Here is a 21,849-nt window from a genome sequence, read left to right on the forward strand (position 1 = left end):
ATCAAGAATACAAACGTTACCCCTATTGGATGATGTCCTTTCGGCTTCTAATATCCAAAAAGCACACTTTAAGTCTTAACTGAATCGCTAACGTCTAATTCCTTTCAGGATTCAATTTTCCCCACAGGGAAGTCTTCTGGATCTGAATGTGCCATAAAACTATTATGGATACCACATCACGCCTCAAAAGAAATCTTAATTGATGTTTTGTTTTGTTGTTTTTTTACCTCACTCTCTGCCGTGCCTTGGCTTTCTCCTCGGAAGCTGCTGGTGCTTCCGCTGGTGTCCCGGGTGCGAGGTGGCTTCCACGTGCGCTCCCCTGTGGCCCGGTTATAGTAGAAATGCCTGCCGCTCAGGTCTTTGTAGGTCTCCCAGTCGCCATGGATGTGGAGAGGTGAGCCAGAGGGGACAGGCGGCAGGCTGGACTGCGAGAGCTTAAGTTCCTGGAGGTTGGTGTAGACGGGAGAGTCTGATACGCCTTGAGCTGTAGGTGATGTCGTCTGCAGAAACAAACAAAAACAAGAGGACAGATTTGAGCCTTTTATTCCCGTGGATAACATTGAAAATAGAGGTACATGGGGGGATTTTCTGTCAGAAAGGTATCATGATTTACACTTATTTCAACAGTATGCATCTAAGATAAGAGCTATCACACACTTTCAAATGTTTTAATTATTTGATCTACTATTTGAACACTATTACTGAAAAAAAAAAAAGCACATTACAAGCGAAATATACACCACCATATTAATGTCACAATCCAACAAGCATTTTTATCCCAGGATCAAAACTCTGGCAACGTCGGAAGGTCACTGCACGAAAGCTACAAAACCGTCTCCATGGCTACTGCTCATCTCAACATGATCAAGGTTCTTCTGAATGCTTGTGAAAATGATCTTGGAGAATTCGAGAACGATACCCGCACCAGACTTGTAAACAGTGAGCAGGTTAAAAGCAAATAGTCAAAGTTTACCATAAAGAAACACAGTACTGCTTCTCAATATGGATTACCAAATGTCAGTGGTCTTGGAATTGTGGTTCTGTACTGAATTGGACAAAAAGCCTTAACATGATTCATCATAAGCTGATACAACTCCCAGTATAAATGTTTATTATTTGAAGTCAACATCAAATACTTTCCTGGCAGTTCTCCTGTCAGCGCATTTTGAGGCTCCCTGGAATTCAATTTAATAATTTACAAAAAAAAAATGCTGACAAAGGCCATGTCTGATTAAAACGTATTAAAATGGAAAATAAAATAACGTACAAAAAATAAAATAAAATAAAGACACTGGGAAACTGTCATGGATGCTGAAAATTCCATTTGTGCCACCAGAGCCCTGTTTCAAATCCCACTAATATACAGAATGACAATTACAAAAAAATAATTACACTCATCAAATGCTTATATTTATCTTGCCTTCTGCAGATCACCTTGTATCCAGAGATCCTCACAAATACGTCATCATCATCATCCTCATCGGCCCTCCTGTAACCTTTGAATGCACGCTGCATAGTGATGCGAGGTGGCTGCCAAGTGGGACAGGAAGCACATTGACCCTTGCCTTCACCTCTCCAATGCACACGAGTGGCCAGCGCTGTGCAGGACGGAAAATGAAGGGAGCGACGACAAGCGCGAAGAGCAATAGGCTTTATCTCTCGAGTGCACACTGCAGTGGCACAACAGGAAATAGTGCTGAAATATTAAGATCCTTTTTTCTTTTTCTTTTTGCAAGATTAGGCAGCCCTTTATGGGGGTGAAGCACCATATTTGGTAACCTGAGTGGGTGGTTCAACATTAACCCCACATGACTCTTTATGTGGCACAACGACTAATCACCAGCTTCTGTGATTAGTTGTTTGAAAATTTATAACAGTAAAATGTTATATTTGTTTTGAGTAGTGGCGATTTTGGTGGGTCAGCCTGCTTTATGGCTATACGCTATTTCTATCAAAATTTTGCAAGTGATTGTCTCAGTTAATGAGTTGCAGTAGTAGTTGTAGCGGCAGCAGCAATGTAACGGTAGTCTAAGATGACACAATGTTCTTTATGCACAGATTTCCATGTTTGCTTGAGGCAAATTAGATGCTGCTAATGGGCTGCAAGCAGCTGATTGACACCCCGACAAGTGACAAGTGAGTGAATGTGGAAAGGACACATGGGAGGAGGGAAGTGTAAATGAGGCGTGGATGGAGTCAGATTCAGGGCAGCAGTGGGGAGAGAGCAAGGGTTGAATACATAAGAGTCTTCATAGCAGCGGTAAGGATGTCTGTAAGGCATCTGCTGACAAATGGAGCCCCTGTGTGTACGTGATTATTGCACAGAATATGGTTTCTGTAGTTATTGGCATTTTGGGACAAAGTAATAATGTTTTCCTTTTGCTTTTCCCTATCAGCGTCTCCAGCCTCATGTCCCACCGTGCTCGTATAGTCAATGAAAAAGACTTGTGCCTCACACTGCATTGTAAATTAAACCATAAATAACGTGTTAAAGAGGAGCAGGTCAGGGTAAGGGCAGTGGGGATGGTGCCTGTAGTACTAGCGCATGTCCACCTGGTGACTCGCACGAGCTGGGGTTAAGAAGGTCTGGGGAGCAGGAGGGTGCGAGCCTCCAACCAAAGATTGTTGCCATGCTGAAGGAGTGTGAGGGGGAGGGGCTTCTATATATGCACACATGGCAAACCACTCTGCTGCTGCATCACCGTGCACTCTTTGAGACACGTGGTGCTTGTGCAGCATTTTGCACAAGAGCCCAAACTCCATTCAGTCACCTCGCTGCAGCATTTTCTGAGCCGTGCTATTGACAGTTTAAAACAGCAGTGCAGTTCACTACAGTATTGGATAGATTGCCGCCGATTTAAAATGGCTTGCTGCTTGCGGTGACTATAAATCAGCAAAACCTTAAACCTAAAATGCCTTCCTAGCTGCAAGTGACACTTTATAACCTGTCAGGTATCTTATGTCTTCAGTCGAGCACAAGCTAATTGATTAACAACTACAGTGAATGGTGTGGCATAAACCATCAAAGGCGGTGGGGGTGGCAGTGAGAGGATTGGCAGGTTCTCCCATCTCGGGCGCATCATTTATGCATGACGAATTGAACAAATGGGGAGAGAGCTTGTGAGATTTGAAGTGTGTCACTTCAAATACTTGATGGCGTTTGATGTGGTCGCACAACAGAGACACACAAAAGACAGTACGCATGAATGATAATGATTTAAAATTCTGCTTTACTGCTCATTATGATTGCTTGCCAGACAGCGTGTTGGATAGACTGGTGAAACTACCACATGCAGCCCTGCACACACATCTCCCTGGAAACAATGCGAGACAAGCACCATGTTCCAAGTATGCCAGTGCCAAATGAGCGGACGTATTCGATGCCTGTTAACCGTTTCAGATGGAACTGCACCAAAAAGCATGCACTGAATAATGTTTTTATTTCTACATCACATTCAGGACACCATCATCACTCACCATTCTATAAGTAAAGCTGTTGAAACAGCACAGTATAAAATTAAGTTGGTAACCGTTTTGATATATATAAGTATTAATTGTGGTCACATGTTCTGACAACAAACAATGCAATCTCCCCCTTTGAGCAGCAGATTTTTTTATTTTTTTTTTAAATCAAATCGGAAAAACGGAGATCATTCAGCTTCATGTCGGACATCAAATTATTATTCTGTTTAAGTGAATGCTCAGCTGTCTTTAGTTCCAGACGGTCACAGCTCAAAGCATGTGTTCATTTCCCCTCTAACTGTGTTGCATAATGTGATTGTGTAATTGGATTAGATGAAAACTGGTTAAAGGAAGAGTGGTGGTCCTGGTTCGAGAGGCGCATTGCTGAGTGAGGGCTTCGTGGCTATGGAGACGCTCAGTCAACAAAGCCATTTCCCTGGATGTGTTTGAAGATGGGCTGCAGGTTTAGAGGTGAAGATAGGGGACACGCCCCCACTAAGGCGGAACATCAATCCACTTGGATCCCTTTGTTCTTTTGTCCAAAGTTGTCCCTTCCCTTTTTCCGCACAGCTCTTCACCACTACCTTCTGTATATTCTCTTTGCAAAGTGCTCCTTTGTTGACCAACTGCATCTTGAGGTAATTCAATACAATATCTTGTTGATCATTTTCTGCTTCCCTTTCTCTTAGACAAACGCCCCACTGCCTTCTGTCTTTGCCCTCTCCCGCTGCTCAAGGAGGTATGATTCCGTTGATGATGCTCATGCCCATATGACCGGATTAACCTACATTTCCACCTCGATGAGCATCAGTCAGACCACATTCGCCCACTCCCCCATCACCACATTTGTGGCATATTGCAAGTCAAGCCCCCTCCGAGCCAGAATAATGTTGAAATGTTGGCATGCACATGAGCATAACAAAGCTTGTTTGGGAAACACACAGACTGTTTAATATAGGAAACATTACCAGCCATGAACTGCAGTTTCAAATCGGGCTGCTTGAAACGGGTTGAAAACTAAAATATATGCTAATAATATTCAAATATGGACTTCATTCCATCAGCAAGCATATGGCGGGCAGGAAGACGTGACTCGGGCGCACAAGTTATAAAGACACTGAAAGTGAGTCAGCATCTTTTCAGGCAGACTCTGTAGGATGACGACAGCTAATTTCATTTCACAGATCAGAGCATTTGACAAGGCTCAGAACTTGATGTGCGCGATTAACCTTTTGGTCCTGAGCTGATAGCATTAAAATGTCAGTCAACACACAGTTGAGTGAAAGACTAAAGGATGCTGTTGTTGCTTGGATACTACAGTCAAAACACTGTCAAGCCTTGAGAGAACACGACCAGAATGAAACAAACTAAACTGAGGTTGTTTGATTGAGCAACAGCATTTCATCCAATTAGATTTTCCTCTCAAAATGTGAGCAGGGACAGATTTCGAGGACAGGGGGTGCCTGCAGCCATCCTATACGTGCATATGGGCATGCTGTTGTTGGTCAGGGAGCACAACATTCTTGCAGTGAAGCTGTCAGTTCTGCAGTATGAGCAAGACATACGCAAGCAAACAATTTATATCTGGGACAAGATGTTCACGGTTATTTCAGAAGCCCCCAATGGATCAAACATTTCAGCTTCTATTTGGGGCTAAGCTCGCGCTAGAGCGTAAAATCAAACACCAGTGAGCCAGATTGTGACTGACACCTCCTCTTGAGTGCCGTTCCTTTTCTTAAAGCATATGGAGACATTCCTGAAGCATTTAAGACAATCTGTGTAACCACTTCAAATATTAGTGAGCAGCAAAGGAGTGCATAGTTTCTGGTCCAAGGATTCAAACACAACAGAATCTATCCGTGTGATTCTTCCAGAAGTCTGTCACTAGTGTTGTTCCCATACCGTTTTTTGGTCCTCGATACCGATTCCGATTACATTTTTGCAGTATCGGCCCGATACCCAGTTTTGTTTTGTTTTTTCCCCTCAACATAAAAATTTGTCCTGCCATTGGTTCAGCGCATTCAAGGGCCAATAGGATAACTTGGCTCAGCACACAGTGAACACATCACGCATCAGTGAATGTTGTACACAAGCAAGGCACAAGATGCTGCATCCAAAGTCCTATACCTGTATATAGTCGGAAATAATAGTATCGGCACGTTACTTGTTAGTACTTGCCGATGCTGATACCACTTTATATGCAGTTATCGGGGCCTCTCTCGATACTGGTATCGGTATCGGAACAACACTGTCACCCAGCCTGTCTGATTGTCTTGCTCTTTGTCTGTCTCTCTGTCTGTCTCTTTGTGAAACAGTTCCACAAACAGCTTCCAACCAAGAAACACAATTAACGTGTGGGTAACAAGATGTACAAACGACTACAATCATAACGTATGCACACACTATTTCCTCTCTGGGGATGTCTCAGGCTGCAGACAAATACAGAAGGGAGTCACTGCTAGCACACTTTCCTCTCGATTGGTCCTCCCCCTCCTCCAACATACTCCATCTTTTAAGCCGTGCGGAAGCATAACAGTCACAAAAGTACCTTCTGTTCTCTCAATAGTGAGAAAACCAGCCAGACAGACATGGATGGGGGCAGGATGAAAGAGCTGCACTGCAATCTGTTCCTCACACAACAATACACAAAATAAATGGGAAAAAAATATGACAACGCAGGAAGTGATTCTTTTTATACAGTATATACAAGAATATGCTGAATGCTGCAGTGTAAGAACACCACTAATGTAATAATCGGGGATTGACATTTTATTCATTGTTATTGACTATGGGGAGTCAGAAAATTGTATCTTTTTCATTTATTGAACACCTGTTTAGTTGCCAGTGCCCTGCTGAGCAGATGAGTTACACATTAATGGACATCTGCATGGATGTGGCCCGGCTTCCGATGGAATCTTTTTTTTTTTTTTTTAAACTTACTAGTTCATGTTTATAACCAGTGATTTCAAGTACAGACCTGCATCAAAAGATTTGAAATACACGATTAAAAACAAACAAACAAACAAACAAACAAAAAACACTCAGTAATGATTTTGTCTCCTCCTATGTGACAGGAATTGTGAAGCGGATGCAGACTGAGCAGCACTCCATAGCAGACTGCTGAGATTTTAAGCCTCGAGTTAATGACTAATCCTGACCTAAAGCCTACAGCATGATTGGTTTGAGCCAATTATACAAGGTCCCCTTCCCTATTTGCTGATTGGCTGGTGGGTGATGAAACTGGACGTCTTTATGGTAAAGCTCAGACCCAATCAATCAATTGATTTAATGATTGGCAAAGACATTTGTGACAGACCATTCCATTTACTTCACTATGAATAGTTATGATGGGAGTGTGCGTGTGTGTGTGTGTACAATGTAGCAGAGCTTCTATCAATATGTGTGTTCGGAACTTGGTTTACTGCATTAGCTGTCCTGGCTACAGTCTGTAGCAAGAATTTCGTATGAGAAGATGTTACTTAGATTTCGTCTTTGGTTTTAACTTGGTGGTATTAATCAGTTCCAGTCCCACAATGTGCTCCTCCTACCGTGTATGCCATTGCCACCAGGTGGCAATGTAATACAGACATAAACACACAAAGAAACTCAGTACTCAGTCAGTTGCAGTGGTATTAGTGATTTTTCCTGAAGGGTAGAAAATATATGCCTGTGATGTGAACATAGCCATGTGTGGCCACACCGTTCATGTTTAAATATCCATTGCTTAGAGCGCTATGATACCGAGACAATCAATGCTATTTGTTAGCTTGTCATTAGCATTTTGCATAGGATGTTAGTATTAAACCAGAGGGTCATTTTTTTGTTGATAAGCCTGACTTGAAACTTCTTTCTTTACAGCTGCTAAATTTGCTGTAGATTTGTTAGTCTGTTTGCCATCTTGTTTATGTACAGGTTTATACAGTATAGTTAAGTACATCTGACAAATGGCACTGTGATGACATTAAGAAATGTCACATTTGTCGTCATTAGGTGTGGACCCACCACCGCAACGCCTCTGCGGTCTAAACGCACGCCCACTTTCTCTGAGACCTAAAAATTAAAAAACTGTCATTACCATTGATAACTTATTGACAGTATGCTATGCATTGATGCATTGTAGATTCACGAAATGACAGCAGTCTTGGCACTCAAGAGCTGATGAGTCAGTTTCTGCTCAAGGACATTCTGGCAGGGTTTTAATGGTATGACAACATCAGTGGCAATGTATAAACTAAACAACGAAGCATTACGATAGAGTGGGGCAATGTGGCAGAGACAGTGAGGGACACAAGGGCTCTTGGTACAGAGGAAAACAATAGTAAGTCAGAACCCCTCATTTAAATTGGCATTAACCACCAGACACAGGAATATTTGTACAAAGTGGACAGAGTGTCACTTTTTGTTGTACACCGGGTCAAATAAAACTTCCTAAATACATTTTGAGTCGATGCATGGAGAAGGCCTTGTCTTAAACTTTTGTCCACACGCAATTTGTGTTTTAGGGCACTCAAACCACACTATTAAAAAAAAAAAAGTGGGCAAAGTAGAGTGCCACTGAGGTATCTGGGGAGGAATACAGCAAGATTGGAACAAATGGGACAATAGAGAGTAACAAAACCACAGTAACCTTAGGGAAACCTTAACAGCTGCGGCAACCGTGGACAAACAGGGTTGGGCAACATGGCTGTAAATAATTCTGAGAGAGAAAGTTAAAAAGCTTGCCCAGTTTTTCTCCCTAAGGAAGAAAGGCAGGCAGGAGTGGCCAGGTTAAGCCTAGTCTATGAGGAAACCTTTCAAAGCAGTGGCCTAAAATGAACACAATCACCTGCGCGCAGACATGGTTACCCACACACAACCTCAAGGGACTGTCACATCACACAATATCAGCGCTGTTCGCTGACAAAGTCATTCCTCGTCAGCAGAGCATCCAAGTTGAACTGCATTTGCCCTGTAGTCAAGTGAAGTGTACATCCTCTGTGCAAACCCACCAGTTATTGACTCCTTTGTAAGACACCACCACAAAGAACTGTCAACCTCTTATGCAACCATAAACGTAAAAAACTCAAGTTCGGCAACCAGGTTCTTTCAAAAACACTGTGACACATTGAATATCAAAGATTTGAAACTGATTAAGCCATGAAACAGTATTAATACAAAGTATGGCAACATTTGTTAAATTACAACTTGAAGCAAGGTAGGGCATAATGACTGATGATTGATAATTAGTAATGTGTGTGAAGTGTTTGGAACTGCTGGCTGAGTAATCGTGTATAAGCAATGAAGACAAAATCTACTAGCACACTTCTTGGCAACCAGCAGAAGCTGTTGATTTAGGTCTCAACAAGATCACGCTCTAAAGAACAACAACATGAAATTAGATATGGGCAGATGAGTTTTATCCCCTTGTAGTACAACTCTCCAAGCAGCATCAAAACAGTAGAACATCTTATGTTCATTTTCAACAAAATGAGATTCTCTGTGTTGCCTTGAATGAAACCGTCTCATTTATACACACACCTAAAGATTAACAGAAAATTAGGTAGTATACTATGAATTATGCTGATTTCAAAGAAAAATATCATCATCATCACTAGCTGAGAGGAACATGAACAGGAGATTTCTGGCTCACAATTTTCAGTTTGTCATAGGAAGTCAGTATATTGCATGTGTGCCCTTCAATAAACATAGCCCATTCCAGACAAATCGGCCTAAACCTTTCACTGAATATGAAAAAGATAAAAGCTGTCTAACAAAAGTGATTTGTGGTGTTTCATGAAAGACTAGTCTGAATTTCTTCCTGTGGCGAGCTTGTTACTAATATAATCCAAAGCTCATCAACTTGTAGCTGATTATATGAGTAAGTAATGTTTACATTCAAGACACAGGTGCTCAAGTAAACTTGGTAGACATAACAAGAAACTGTGACAAGACCAACTAACACCCGTTCCACTTTTACCTCAGTCGAGCATCCTAAGGGGTATAACACATTCACTCAGCAGCTCCTTGGGCATTACAGAACAGTTGCTACTCACAATGTAGTGTGGGCTCCTCAGATAGGAAAACATGGTCCAAAAAAGTAAATTCCAGTGACAACTAAGGCTATCCAAACTGGTACAAGGAGACTGTACCAGTACTGCAGCACTTATTCACCTTACTGCATTCAGAATGTCGTCCAACAGATGAGAAGAGACGACAGTGGCTGATTAAAGGATCTTAAGAGCTCTATTTAGGACCATGGAGCTTAAACGGGAACACTCATTAGTAGACTGACCTGACTACCTCACCCAGCAGGAAACTCAAAGAGACACATTGTGGGGAAAAGAGATGGAGAAAGATGTGAAAGTAAAAAAAAAAGAGAGAAAAAAAAAGAGAAGATTGCTTGACAGGTGGCCATGCTCAAAGTTCATTCAAAAGGCCAAAACAGGTCAGAGTTTGTGACCCTGGAGCCATAATGTCTGTGGTTCACACGCTCTGTTTGAATTCACAACAGAAATATACAGGAGAGAAATATTGGATGGATGAGCCTGGTAACTAACAGAAACGACAATAGGAGCAACATGCACATCGACAATATTAGATGGGCAACGTAGTAGTAGTAGTTTCACCAGTCTGTATAGCGGGCCAACATCTTTGCAAAGAAATGATAACTTGCAGCTGACGGCACCAGAGTGGAAGCATTCTAGAGCCATTGACATGCCAATAGCAGCACAGCTAGGGAGGTGAAGTGAAATATGATGTATGATAAGTATGGAAGCTGAGGCGTGAGTCAGTGTGTGAGTCATGCATATGCATCAGTGTGTCTGCTTTCACCAACTTATAATGCTCCAAAATTTATTAATCCCCCTCTTGAATATGTGACCCACATAGATGCCACACTGCTGCCCTGGAGGTTCCATTGGCATAATTCCTCAGCACTCCTCCACAGTGGAATCCCTCCAAGTGCACTGCAGAGACCTTTAACCTATCGTGAAGCTCCATCAGTTTGGTACATTTGCCAAGAAGTGTGAAGAAGTGTCTACCGTCTACATGGCAACATAAAACCCTAATCTGAAACACTGAGGCAATTGGCTGCTCGCCATGACATGACAGCCACCCACAAAGGAAATGAAAACTTCCTCACAGACAAATCCTTCAAATTAGGAGGTTGTGGTTAACATTATGAACACATATCAAACCTTCAACCACATTTAAACTCAGGAGGTGGTCGGTTTGAGGTACAAGACCTGTCATTGCATGGGAAGATTATTTAAAAAGTACAAAAACACAACATTTTACTTAAATTTCTAGTTTATTGTGCTGTGATATGGAGACTACTTCAGGGTGCAGCTTGCCTCTCACCTAAAGTCAGAGGGGATCAGGTTCAGTTCACCTTAATGAGGCATTATCGAAAATGGATAGATGGATGCTAAATTGAGATTTTTGCTGTAAAATACCATTTAATTTTAGTTTTGTAATCTCAAGCAGTAGAATGGGGAGGAGGCCCCAGGTATAGCTTGAGGATGAGGAAACATGTGGTAACGGTTTTGAGGGGACACAGATTATTTTATGGACCAGTCACTGGCACATTTTAGCCAAGAGAGCCTGTCAGCAGGGACTCCCTACTGAGTGGGCTGACATGTTCACAGCTCGTCGGCGATGAGGAAATGGAATTGCCACAGGCACAGAGAGAAAACCCAGAACACAGCAGGCGGTCTGGTCAACTCATTTTAGTCTGCTCCCCCTTTAGGCACAGAATATGGACCAAATAAATAACAACAAATCAACGGTTAGCACATATTTGCCTTAAACTAAAAAACAATGTGAATATAGGCAGTATTTGGTATACATATTGTCATGGGTCAGCCAATCAGCTAGCCAGTCCTCTCTATTCATGCCCTTTTCCCTTTTTAGCCAACCACCAGTAAAGTTCCAGCAAGCTACTACTATAAAGCATTTGTTGAGAATGGTCACTGCCAGAGAGAGGGCTGCCTTGTCATCTATACAGCCAGTCACATGTTCAGAGTCAGAAAAATGAACTGCATCATCAGCGGACCACAAACTATATATGATACACTGAAATTATGACCACATTTTTCTTCCCAGAACCAAACACATTAATCACCCTAACACTTGATGGTCAACGCGGTAAAACTAACTTCCATAGGAACCTTGTATGTGTTTCAGACTATTTCTCAATTTCAATTACAAGTTTTTCCAGTTAAAAGCTATTCCATGGCCTTGGACTCCCAGTGAACCATAAAAGGGCCATGGTTAAAAAGCATATTTAATCAAAACTGCTTCAATACAGAAATGTTCAATTTCCGGCATCACTGCCTATTTCTTGCACCAATCTTACCATGTTCTTAGCACTTGTAGCGTCTAGATCTAGTTTCAAACCTACATTTCTCCTTTTCACATTACCAAAATAAAGTTTCAAAAGCACACTGAATAGCTCTTTTACCTTTAAATATAACATATGTGTCCTGATTAAATGCATTTATTGGCAAAATGCTTGCAAAGTAGCGCAATAGATTGTCATCAAATTCAGCCATTTACTCCCTAAAAATCAAAAGGAACTGAAATGGTCACCCTAAGCTTCTTCCAAACATATTTAGCATAAAGACTAAGACTGCGCTACATAAAGGAAAGATTGTTGGAACATGGTGCATGATGACATTAGTTTAAAGGGGGAGGGGGGTTTACAGAGAGGTTTAACACAGGAATGTGTTGTACACAACCCCTTAATCCAGATATGTAAGAAGATTGCATTCTAGTAGTATGTGCGTAAGGCTGGTGGGAGGGTTTGTGGGGGTCTGTCCAGGCTTGGGCTGATCTGTAAGCTTTTCCGTCCCATGGCTGGTGGTGCATGGCACTCACCGAGAGCCTATAACACATTTTACATGATTATGTAAATCTGGCTTGACCTTTCTGTGGGGTTTCATCCACAGATGACAATGCTTGGGTCAGTAGAAACAATATAGATAGAAGTAGAACAATTGGACAGGACATGGAATTTAATTGTAAACTTTGACAATGATTGTTATTTTTCCATCACACAAAATGGTAATTTAATCTGCTCCTTCTTGCATCATTATTTGCAATGTTTATTACCATAATACAGTAGAGAGGTAAAATGGTAAAGACAACCGTTTGCTGAATTGGCCAAAACTTATTTTAATAAAATTTCAAATGAAAATTCAGGCCCAAAGTTCAAACAGGGTACTGTCCTGGGCTTTTTCGGTACACGTCTTACGTCTTGAAAATAAATTATATAGATCAAAACACAACCACTTTTAGACATGCCACATAAAGATCCTTTTTTTGCTTTGAAGGCAAGATTTGTAACAATATTCAAATGCCTGCATCGCCGAACGAGAGGCTATGTGAACAAACCCAAAAGCAAAACACTGGAGAGAGACGAGCTCCACTTCTGTGTCCTGCTGACTCTGATTCCTCAAAGTGCATTCAGAGATTTACCAGGAGGCATTGGAAACAACATACACCACGAAAAAAAACGTAGCAAGATGCAGCGAAGCGGAGAAAGCCTTCATAGCCCAAACACCATTGCTAAATTACCCGAGTCTCATGATATATAGTTTCGCAAGACAAATAAGGGAAAGGGAGAATGCAGAAGGATGAGTGCACAAATAGCTTGACCTGTCTACTCACCCAAAGAGTTGGCGACTGGGGGAAAGGGGCTATCAGCTGCTCTGAAACTTCTCGCATCAGTTATGTAACTAAGCTTTGGGCACCCAGTGTCTTGGGCATCCCTAATTATATACAAACACAGAACTCTGTTGATAGTTAGCTGGAAATGGGCTAAATAAATCCCTCTCACAGTCAAATAGAGTACTGTTGTATGTAACACAGTCATCCCACTACCAAAGATTTGTTTCACTAATCAGAACGCAAGACTTGCTAGCTTGCAGCAGGTTGATAACTAAGGAGGACAGAAACAGGAAGAAGCTTAGGAAAGATAAATCACAGTACTACATCAAAAGCACAGCAGGCATGTGTTCTTACCTTCTCTGGATACATGCTTTGCCAGTCCACTAAGTTACATGAGTGAGTCAGGCCCAGAGACAGCCACAGTGAGAGACAGGAGAGGGACTGACTGACCCACATGGAGCATTCAGAGTGAAAGGAAAGAGAGTGATGCTTCACCATCATTCGATAACTAAACTAACGCTAAGCTGCCTCACAAATGGTAGGTTGAGGTGTTTCATGAACATTTTGGATAGGGCCTGACGATATGCATTTTTTTTTTTTTAGGCTGATACATTTTTGGCAGAATTATTATTATTTTTTTAATTAATCTGCCAATTATTTTAAAAAAATCTATAATATATAACACAAAGAGATACAATACATATTAAAGATTATTATGAACACGGATGATCTACTCTTTTCAATGTTTAATACACACCTTTTGAAAGAAGTTAAAGAACTGTAATCCTTAACCCCAGAAAACAGACAGGATTCGTGATTTGTCAACATCAGTTCTTAAGGTTTTCTTGAAGGCTGAGCCCTGGAGCCCCAGACAGAGAGAGGGAAGAGATGGCAAGGATGCGAGCCTGGGGGCTTCCAGAGTTTTGATACTCTTGCTGTAACACAGAGGTACAGATCAGGGAGTTAAAAAAAAATAAAAATGTGGACACAAGGTCCGAGAGAAGACTAGGAGGCATTGTATGTTTGTCACTTTCTTGACTGTTGTTCTGCCCTTCACCAAGATTACTCCAGACAGGACTGTAAGGAAGAGAAAAAAAACAAAAAAAGAATGCCTCAAGGAGAGAATAGGTGGGAGGTTGAAAATAGGAAGCAGTACAGACAGCAGGACTAGTAAAGGAATGAGAGAGAAGGGTTGCAGACCGAAAGAGGAAAGAGAGGGCAAGGAGGCAACTGAGCAGACCAGAAAGCGCACTCACATGAACACAGAAGATGTACTATGAGCTCAATTTTACATCGGATTAGATTACAAGCAGTCTGGTGCCTCACTGTGGAGACGATGGACTTTCATTGACTTTCTTCTTCCTCACTGTACAGTACTGTGTGTGTAGGCACCAAGGCAAGAATTTCAAGTATGCGAGGAAAACAAGCCTCCTTTTCAGATGGCCTGGGAGTAAGCCTATTGGCTAAACTGAGAGATTACAGGGCACTAACAAACAAGACATTCGTAGTCATAGATGTTACATCTTTTTTGAACTGGGTCATTATGTAAGAGTAAGACTATGTATTTGCTTGACCTCACTTCAAACATGTGCACTTCTTGGAACTTGGCTAAGCCGCGCTATGAAATGAGACATCTGCCGAAGGAACCGTTTTATAAAAACATGCGCAAACGGTACTGTTTTGTATGTTTGTTAGGAACAGCTTGTTTCTATACATTAGACCGAGGAACTTCCCAGGAGACTGTTCATTTTAAAAGGCATATATGCCACTTTACAAGAGAACAATGTTCTGCTGTAATTATCCAATTCACTGCTTCAGAACAGATGCAGTAAATTGTTCGACTGTTTTAAAAGGAGTGCATATAATTTCAATGTGCAGAGCACCAAAGTGGACAAGCAAAGTCCAGTCTATATTGCAGTCCCTTCACTTACACTGCTAATCCAAGACCAATACTCTTAGCCAGTGCTGTTGCACAATTAAACAATAAAATAGGTGGCATATTTTAATTGTTCACCATTGACATGAAGACCTGAGAGATGGAGAGCAAGTGAGAAAGACCGCCAGAGAAGGTGAAAGGCCAGCAGTGGTTGTTAGGAGTCTGAATGTGTGAGACAGCACTGTGGCGGGGGTTGGCCTCTGAAGGTCGTACACTGCTTCAATCACTATAGTGGAATGAGTGAGTGCTCCACGGGGCATAGCCACAGACAAAAACTGACTTTGGACCACCACATATTCCACTTGGTGACATCATGAGAGCGGAAAAAGATGATTTGGTCCCTCACGCATTACCGTAGGGAACGGTGTGTCCATTTATGTCACTGTGCTTTGGAAAGAAAGTACCATGAAAAGATTCAAATCACACTTGGGTTATTTTCAACATGTGAAAATGATAACTTAAAATCAACAACTTCCACGGTGATAATGTTCAACAGGATTCAAAAAATAAACTATAAAGCTGGTGTGCGATTTAGAGACCAAAGTGTGGATTTTCTGCCTCCACTTTTGCCAGAGAACCAAAGAGAACATTTACTAATAGAAAGCATGGTGTGAGACAGTGGAATTAACGGTCACCTGGGCATCAGATCTAAATCAATTACATGTGGCCAGACGGCAGTGTAACAGAGGGAAGACAACTCTTTCTATATCACATCCTGACCTGACCCTTATAAAATAAAAGCCCCGTACTGGCTAAATCAACACTGAATTTACAGCATGAATTAGTTCCACACCAGAAGTCAATATTGTTTATGAAACCTGCCACAATTCTACAAGAAATTTGTCCTTTTTTTTTGGACAAAAATAATGCAAAATACCCTCTCAATTACACCTCCACCAACCATAATGCATCTGTATCTTAGCAATGACAAGAGGCAGTTCGGTTTTCCTGCAAGGTCGCTCATTTGCCTGGCAACAGGCGAAAAAGGACAAACTAACTTGAGACTAGAAAGACACACCTGTCGCAAAAACTAAATAAATACTGAGCTTCACATCATAGTTTTGGCTTTGGCTGTCCGCTCTTATCTGGCCCTACTGAATGCTGGGGGGGGGAAAAAAAACACACTTTGGAGTTGACCATGCAAATGTAAATGGCTATGCGGGAAATGTTTTTATTTTGGCACAAGTGGTTTGACAGGCATGAAATTTAAAAAGGCTGGCGCAGGTCTGGCAGCAACACAAAAACAAATTTTCTTTCCCTTTGGGTGTCTTTTGAAGGATGTCAATAATGACATGGCTAACTATGTTTTTGGCTAAACCATTATAAGTGTGTCCATTCTCACTTTCCTTCACTATGTGACATTCACACATACACAGTCCCTTTCACACAGTGGTCCCCACAGTGGGCGACTGGGGGCTACAGACAGATCCTCCCTATGATATGACCTACTTTCCATTCAAGCCTGCCTCTCTTTGTTCGTACCCTGGTGGAGGAGGCTTCTGCTGCTTGTGGAACAAAGAGCACAAGCTTCATTTGGAGCCTTCAAACAAGCTGACCCTGCCTGGGTAAGACACCAAAATTTGGCTTACATCGGCAGTCTTGGACCACTCCTGCTTTTAGTGAGGATAGCCTCCAGTTTATAAAGCCTCAGTATCTTTCTCAAACTCTTAAAATCCTCAAAGATGCAGAAGGGGCCCATCTGAATACAGGCCTGAAACCGCATCTGCCAAACAAGCAGAGGACTGGCTTTGGCTGGACTTACCTGTCAGGGAGAAAGCCTCATATCTATACAAGGCTAATATAGGTAATTAATCATTATCATCATTCATAGCTGCCCAAGTTACATCTTCACAAAAAAAACAAAAAAAAACTGAAATAGATCCAAAATTGCCAGCAAACCAGTAAGTTTAAAGCCTGGTTGATGTGTTCATGTCTTACCTGCATTTGTTCCACTGAACTACTACTGGGCTCGTCTCCCGACTCAGAGTCGTTGTGAAGCTTGCTTAGCTCATTTCCTGGTAGGTCACATTGTGGGGATGTCTGGTCACTGTCCGGACTGTGGTTGTTCTCCTCTTTGGGCGAAGGCGAGTCAGCTTGCATTAGTGTTGAATCTCTCATAGGATCATTGTTGTTCTTTGTAAGCACCAGTTCGACCACCACCCTGCAACGATGGGGGCTTCCCACATTCTGCACAGTATCCTGGGACAGTGTGACATGGTCGGAGGAAGGCGATGGCGTGGAGGAAGACGACGGACGCCCAAAGCTGGTCATTTCTGGCTGCGGCCAGTTGAAATTCTCATTTGGTGGTATGCAGATATCCAAAAGAGTCTGCGGCGTACGGCCAAAGCTGGACATTTGTGGCTGCGGCCGGATAATGTTCTCATTTGGTGGCATGCAGATATCCAAAACAGTCTGTTTGGCCTTCAAGGTGGGTTTCTGCACCTCTCGGACATATTGGGCTGGCACGTAGAAAGTCTTTGCGTCCTCGTCCTTCCTTACCTGCCACCAATCCTCATTGGTTTTCTTCACTAGGATATAGCACTCACCCTGCCGGATGGTGATCATCCTCTCTTTTGCCTTGTACTCATAGTCATATTCCACTTCAACATAGACCTGACCCGGGGCAATAGTAAGCCCATCTCTATCCGCCATGGCTGTCAGGACAAGCGTTTTTTTGCGCCGATCTCAGCTGCTCAGGGATCCAGGCCTGGAGGGCTCTTCATGTCTGACCAGGGATCTGCTGGGCTGTGGGAGATAACAGCTTAATGTCAACAGCTAGAATTTAACGTAAAACATCCTTCCATCCATTATCTGAACCGGTTACATTCAAAAAGAAAAAGAAAACAAGGATATTCAACGAAGAATGGGTAGAAAAAAACACTGTCAAATGAGTTTCTTTTAAAAGGTGTGTTTTGTCAACAGACTCATCTTGTTCCTGATCTTGCCACTAGTGAAAGACACGTATCAGCTTCCAAACAAACATATCGTGCATTAAGGCAGAGGGGTCCGAATTCAGACACCACAGCCTATGGTGATTGCTCTGGTAACTGATACAACAGCTAAGGACACCTAGCCTGGTAAACGATCCCCCTGTGGGCCGCCAAATGTGATGACTACAATGACTCTTTGGAGTGCAGAATTCCTCCACCGCCGGCATCCAAAAATAACAGTTTGCGTGTCATCATGTGTCCCCGCTGTGCAATTTCACATAACGACACAACAATGAGGCTCATAAAACCCACACATTTCATATCAGATCAAGACAGCGCGGAAATCTCTGGACAGGTGACAGGATGCCGATCGTTGTTCAACCTGGAAAGAGTATGTTTTTGTCAGTTAACCCAATAAATGGGCACTCCCGCAGTCGAACAGCAGCTTGTGAGTCACTGCAGCACTCAGATCAGATTCTCCTTCCTCCTCCCTAAAATAGCAGCCACTAAGGACCGACATCCTTGATGTGTAGGCAGCCAAAGCAGGTGCTTTTAGTGAGGCGTGAGAACATGCCGCTGAATCTATAAGGGGGGGCCGACCTCGTGCGGAGGAAAATGCACAGAGACACCGAAGCGCAGACTGACAGCCTAAAACCAAGAATAGATCTACAGTGGGGAGAGCCGTCTGGGTTTTCAATGGTTCAAGACTATGAGCAACACTCATGGCATTACATAACGACCAGGCTTTAAGTGTGTGGCTTTGGGTAGTCATACATGCTTGAACACATACAACATCATGCCCCGATGAACTCTCTCAAGGAACAGTGGCAGTCTGATGAGTTGATAAGCAGATCCTCATGTAAACCCTGTCCTAGCACAAGGACACAAGCAAGCAGGCCCACAAAGTGATATAAAGAGGTTGCTGTAGGTTTTCTCCTAGAACAGTACCAGTGACATATAACAGATAAAACTTCACCTGATATGTAAACGTCAAGCTGTTAGTTTGAGTGACGATAGTTTTATCTCTTTAGATGGCCAGCAGCAGTCCTCGTCCTACCATAAATCAAATAAGACTGACACAAACTGGCAAACAAATCTCCCTTCAATAATAAAACTGCAACGGTGTCCATTTCTGCACCGCCCGGAAAACAAATACCAGGATTGTGTGGGAAAATTAATCCCTGTCAACAAATAATGTAGAGTAGACGTAAGGGATGTTCGCCATAATGGGGATTTAACAAAAGTCTGGGGGGGAAACAAGTCTTGCTGTCTTTGTATTTCCTTGTACAGCACATTGTTAAGCTGATCCGCATGCTGAGAAGTTCAAGTACGTTTAAAAGAGACGTATTAGGGAAAGTTTATTTTCTAACGTTGATAGAAAAACCAGAGTGACTGTAAATCCATTAACTGAGAAATTAAACAGCCAAGTAAACATTTTGTTTTGTGCCTATTTCTGAAAATATGAAGTTGTTCTTTACTTGCGCCTCACTGTTGAATCAAAACAGCCGGGACGTGCGAACACTTGCCACTGTGGCAAAAGAGTCGGAAAAAGGCCGCCAAAATGTAGATCCAGATCCACTGGTGGTAAAGTATGTCGTATAAGGAACCAGTTTAGGGGGCAGGATGAGGGCCTATATAAAGCATCATGGCACCAGAATATATTAGTGAGGTTTTAAATCCGTATAGACATAAAATTAAAAAAAATGAAAACTCTTGAGATCTGCTAATCCAACATTATTGGCTGTTCCAGAGTCCAAGTTCAAAACTATGGGTGATCGAGCCTTTTCAGTTAAGTCCCTACACTTCCAAACATCCTCTCAAACAATATTAGACATGCAAAGTATTTAACATCTCTTAACGATTTTTTAAAAGCGCTATTGCTGCATTTATTGACAGGAAGAGAGTGAAAACATATGCTAAAAAAAACTTCAAATTAGTTTATTAAGTTTAAATGTGTTTAAAGCGTCTCGGAGGAGTAAACGTGAAGCAGATTTTAACCCATTGCATTTGGGTCTGGAACATCAACATCGCTCACGGGGGTCCAATGGATATAAAAAGGACATGCAAACAAAACAAACATCTTAACTTGTTCCTGTAGATTAAATTACACACAAAAACACTTGTGGCATGTATTTAAAACGAAAAATATTAGGCTAGGGGGAGTGAGAGGTCGAGAAAACCAGGTCTGCTTCAACACTGGCATCCCAACCTCTGCTTTTGTCTGCACACATTTGCTGCTCGGCTTCTGTGGCAGCATAAACACCGAGGGACTCGGACAGCCTTTGTCCCTGTGTGCTTCATTCAAAACAGATGTGGCAACCAGTGCAGCATCCACTCCAACATGTGTTGCAGCAGCTGCATTTCAGTCCATCTCTGCTGGTTATTCGGAGCACTATTAGACACAAACATTGCTTCTTTCTGTGAATAAATTGGGGGGGGGGGGGGGGGGTAGAGGTAAACAAGTGTTTTGTGTCTTCAATGTATGGGGTTCTCTTCAGAGTGCCAGGTGGAGAAAGCCTGAGGCGGATGACGGTGGTGATGTGGGGGGCCAACGGTTGGGTGAAAGGGGCAGGGGTCGCCTCCAGCCCGACAACAGACAGCAGGATACGACACAAAGAAGTTTAATCCAGGTTATTTCTTAACAAAGGCCAAGGAGCCGACATGCCCGGGAGCGAAGGATGGGCAGCCGAAGAAGAAGCACGAAATGGGCACAAATGGCCGAAAACGCCGCGACGTAACCGCCTCAAAAACGAGGCACGTGCCACTCAACATTAACGCTATCCCCGGCATTGTTAACCTCGCGTGTCACATATTTACCGTTGTAACAGTCGCCATAGTGGTTATACGGTCGTTACCTACCTTGACAATTCCGAGGGGGCTCTCGCTTGGACAAAGCACGAAACAGGTTCACCGAGATAACGCACAACCTGCAACAGCGAACATACCAACAAAGTAACTCCACACAACAAGCCAATGGCGACTCAAATTCTCCTCAACAACAAAATGACTCGTACTAACCTTGTACAACTCAAAATACGTCTCTTTACGGTCGTGAATTGTGAATTTCGACGAAGTTTTTCTTCCTCATTCAATATGGACAGCTCCAAATTAGTCCGCAGTGTATCTCTCCAGGCTTTTCGGTCTGTTCACAATCCCCCGCCTCGCTTGATCTCTAACAAGACAAATGTAGCGACGCCGACCATTTCCGGTAACGACTTTCACAATACGTTAGCTTCAAAGCGCAGTTGAGAAAACGCTGTTGCAGTGATTATCCTTTTACAGAAGTACCAAAATACTAACAAGGGCTCCAAGTATCACAGTAACCCTTGTACTGTACTAGATGGAGCATTGTGTGCCACGACCGGAAGTAACATGTCACTAGTTATAACGTCATGGACTAGACTAGCGTAAACCTTACTTACAAATCATTGTCCTCTCTAGTTCGCCAAAGTTGTCCTACTAATGAAAACAAAGTACATACTACTAATACATAGAACCTACCCTGGGATATTAAGGATGTAGAACATAATGTTAATGGTGTACTGTTAACAACCAATGCGTCTAACCAATGTTTACGTTTTCAATCAGTTTATTTTGAAAGTGAATTCCCTCGAATTCCGGAAGTAGTTGTGCCATGTTTTCCGAGCCGTTTAACACAATGTTGTCGCCTCCATGCTTCATCTAGTCATCCACAACGGTCTGCCGATGTAACCGCCACCATGAGCTTTGCAATTTGTTCTACATCTTTCCAGTTATTCCCTGGGTGTGCTTACTCCTTGTTTTTTTTTTTTTTTTTTTTTTTTTTTTTCGCAGCACCACTCTAGTCGCACCGACTGCTTGTCAATGGCAGTTGCTCATCTTATCTTAGTTACA

The 21,849-nt window shown here is 42.4% G+C and overlaps 1 protein-coding gene across 5 annotated transcripts in view; it reads right to left on the reverse strand.

Annotated features, from left to right (window-relative positions):
- Positions 1-21,325, reverse strand: part of LOC144009366 (rho GTPase-activating protein 12-like) — a 29,998-nt gene extending 8,673 nt beyond the window's left edge. For 3 of the 5 annotated variants that reach the window (XM_077509079.1, XM_077509078.1, XM_077509075.1), the window contains exons 1-4: positions 20,995-21,325; positions 20,836-20,903; positions 16,985-17,791; positions 228-500 (exon numbers count right to left, since the gene is read on the reverse strand). In XM_077509079.1, the coding sequence (XP_077365205.1) occupies positions 228-500; positions 16,985-17,698 (987 nt within the window). In that variant the 5' untranslated portion in view covers positions 17,699-17,791; positions 20,836-20,903; positions 20,995-21,325. The remainder of the gene's footprint in view (positions 1-227; positions 501-16,984; positions 17,792-20,835; positions 20,904-20,994) is intronic. The other 2 variants (XM_077509077.1, XM_077509076.1) reach the window with 2 other exon arrangements.
- Positions 21,326-21,849: the final 524 nt, after the last annotated feature.

The sequence above is a fragment of the Festucalex cinctus genome, chromosome 20 (assembly GCF_051991245.1).
Source record: "Festucalex cinctus isolate MCC-2025b chromosome 20, RoL_Fcin_1.0, whole genome shotgun sequence".
NCBI lineage: Eukaryota > Metazoa > Chordata > Actinopteri > Syngnathiformes > Syngnathidae > Festucalex > Festucalex cinctus.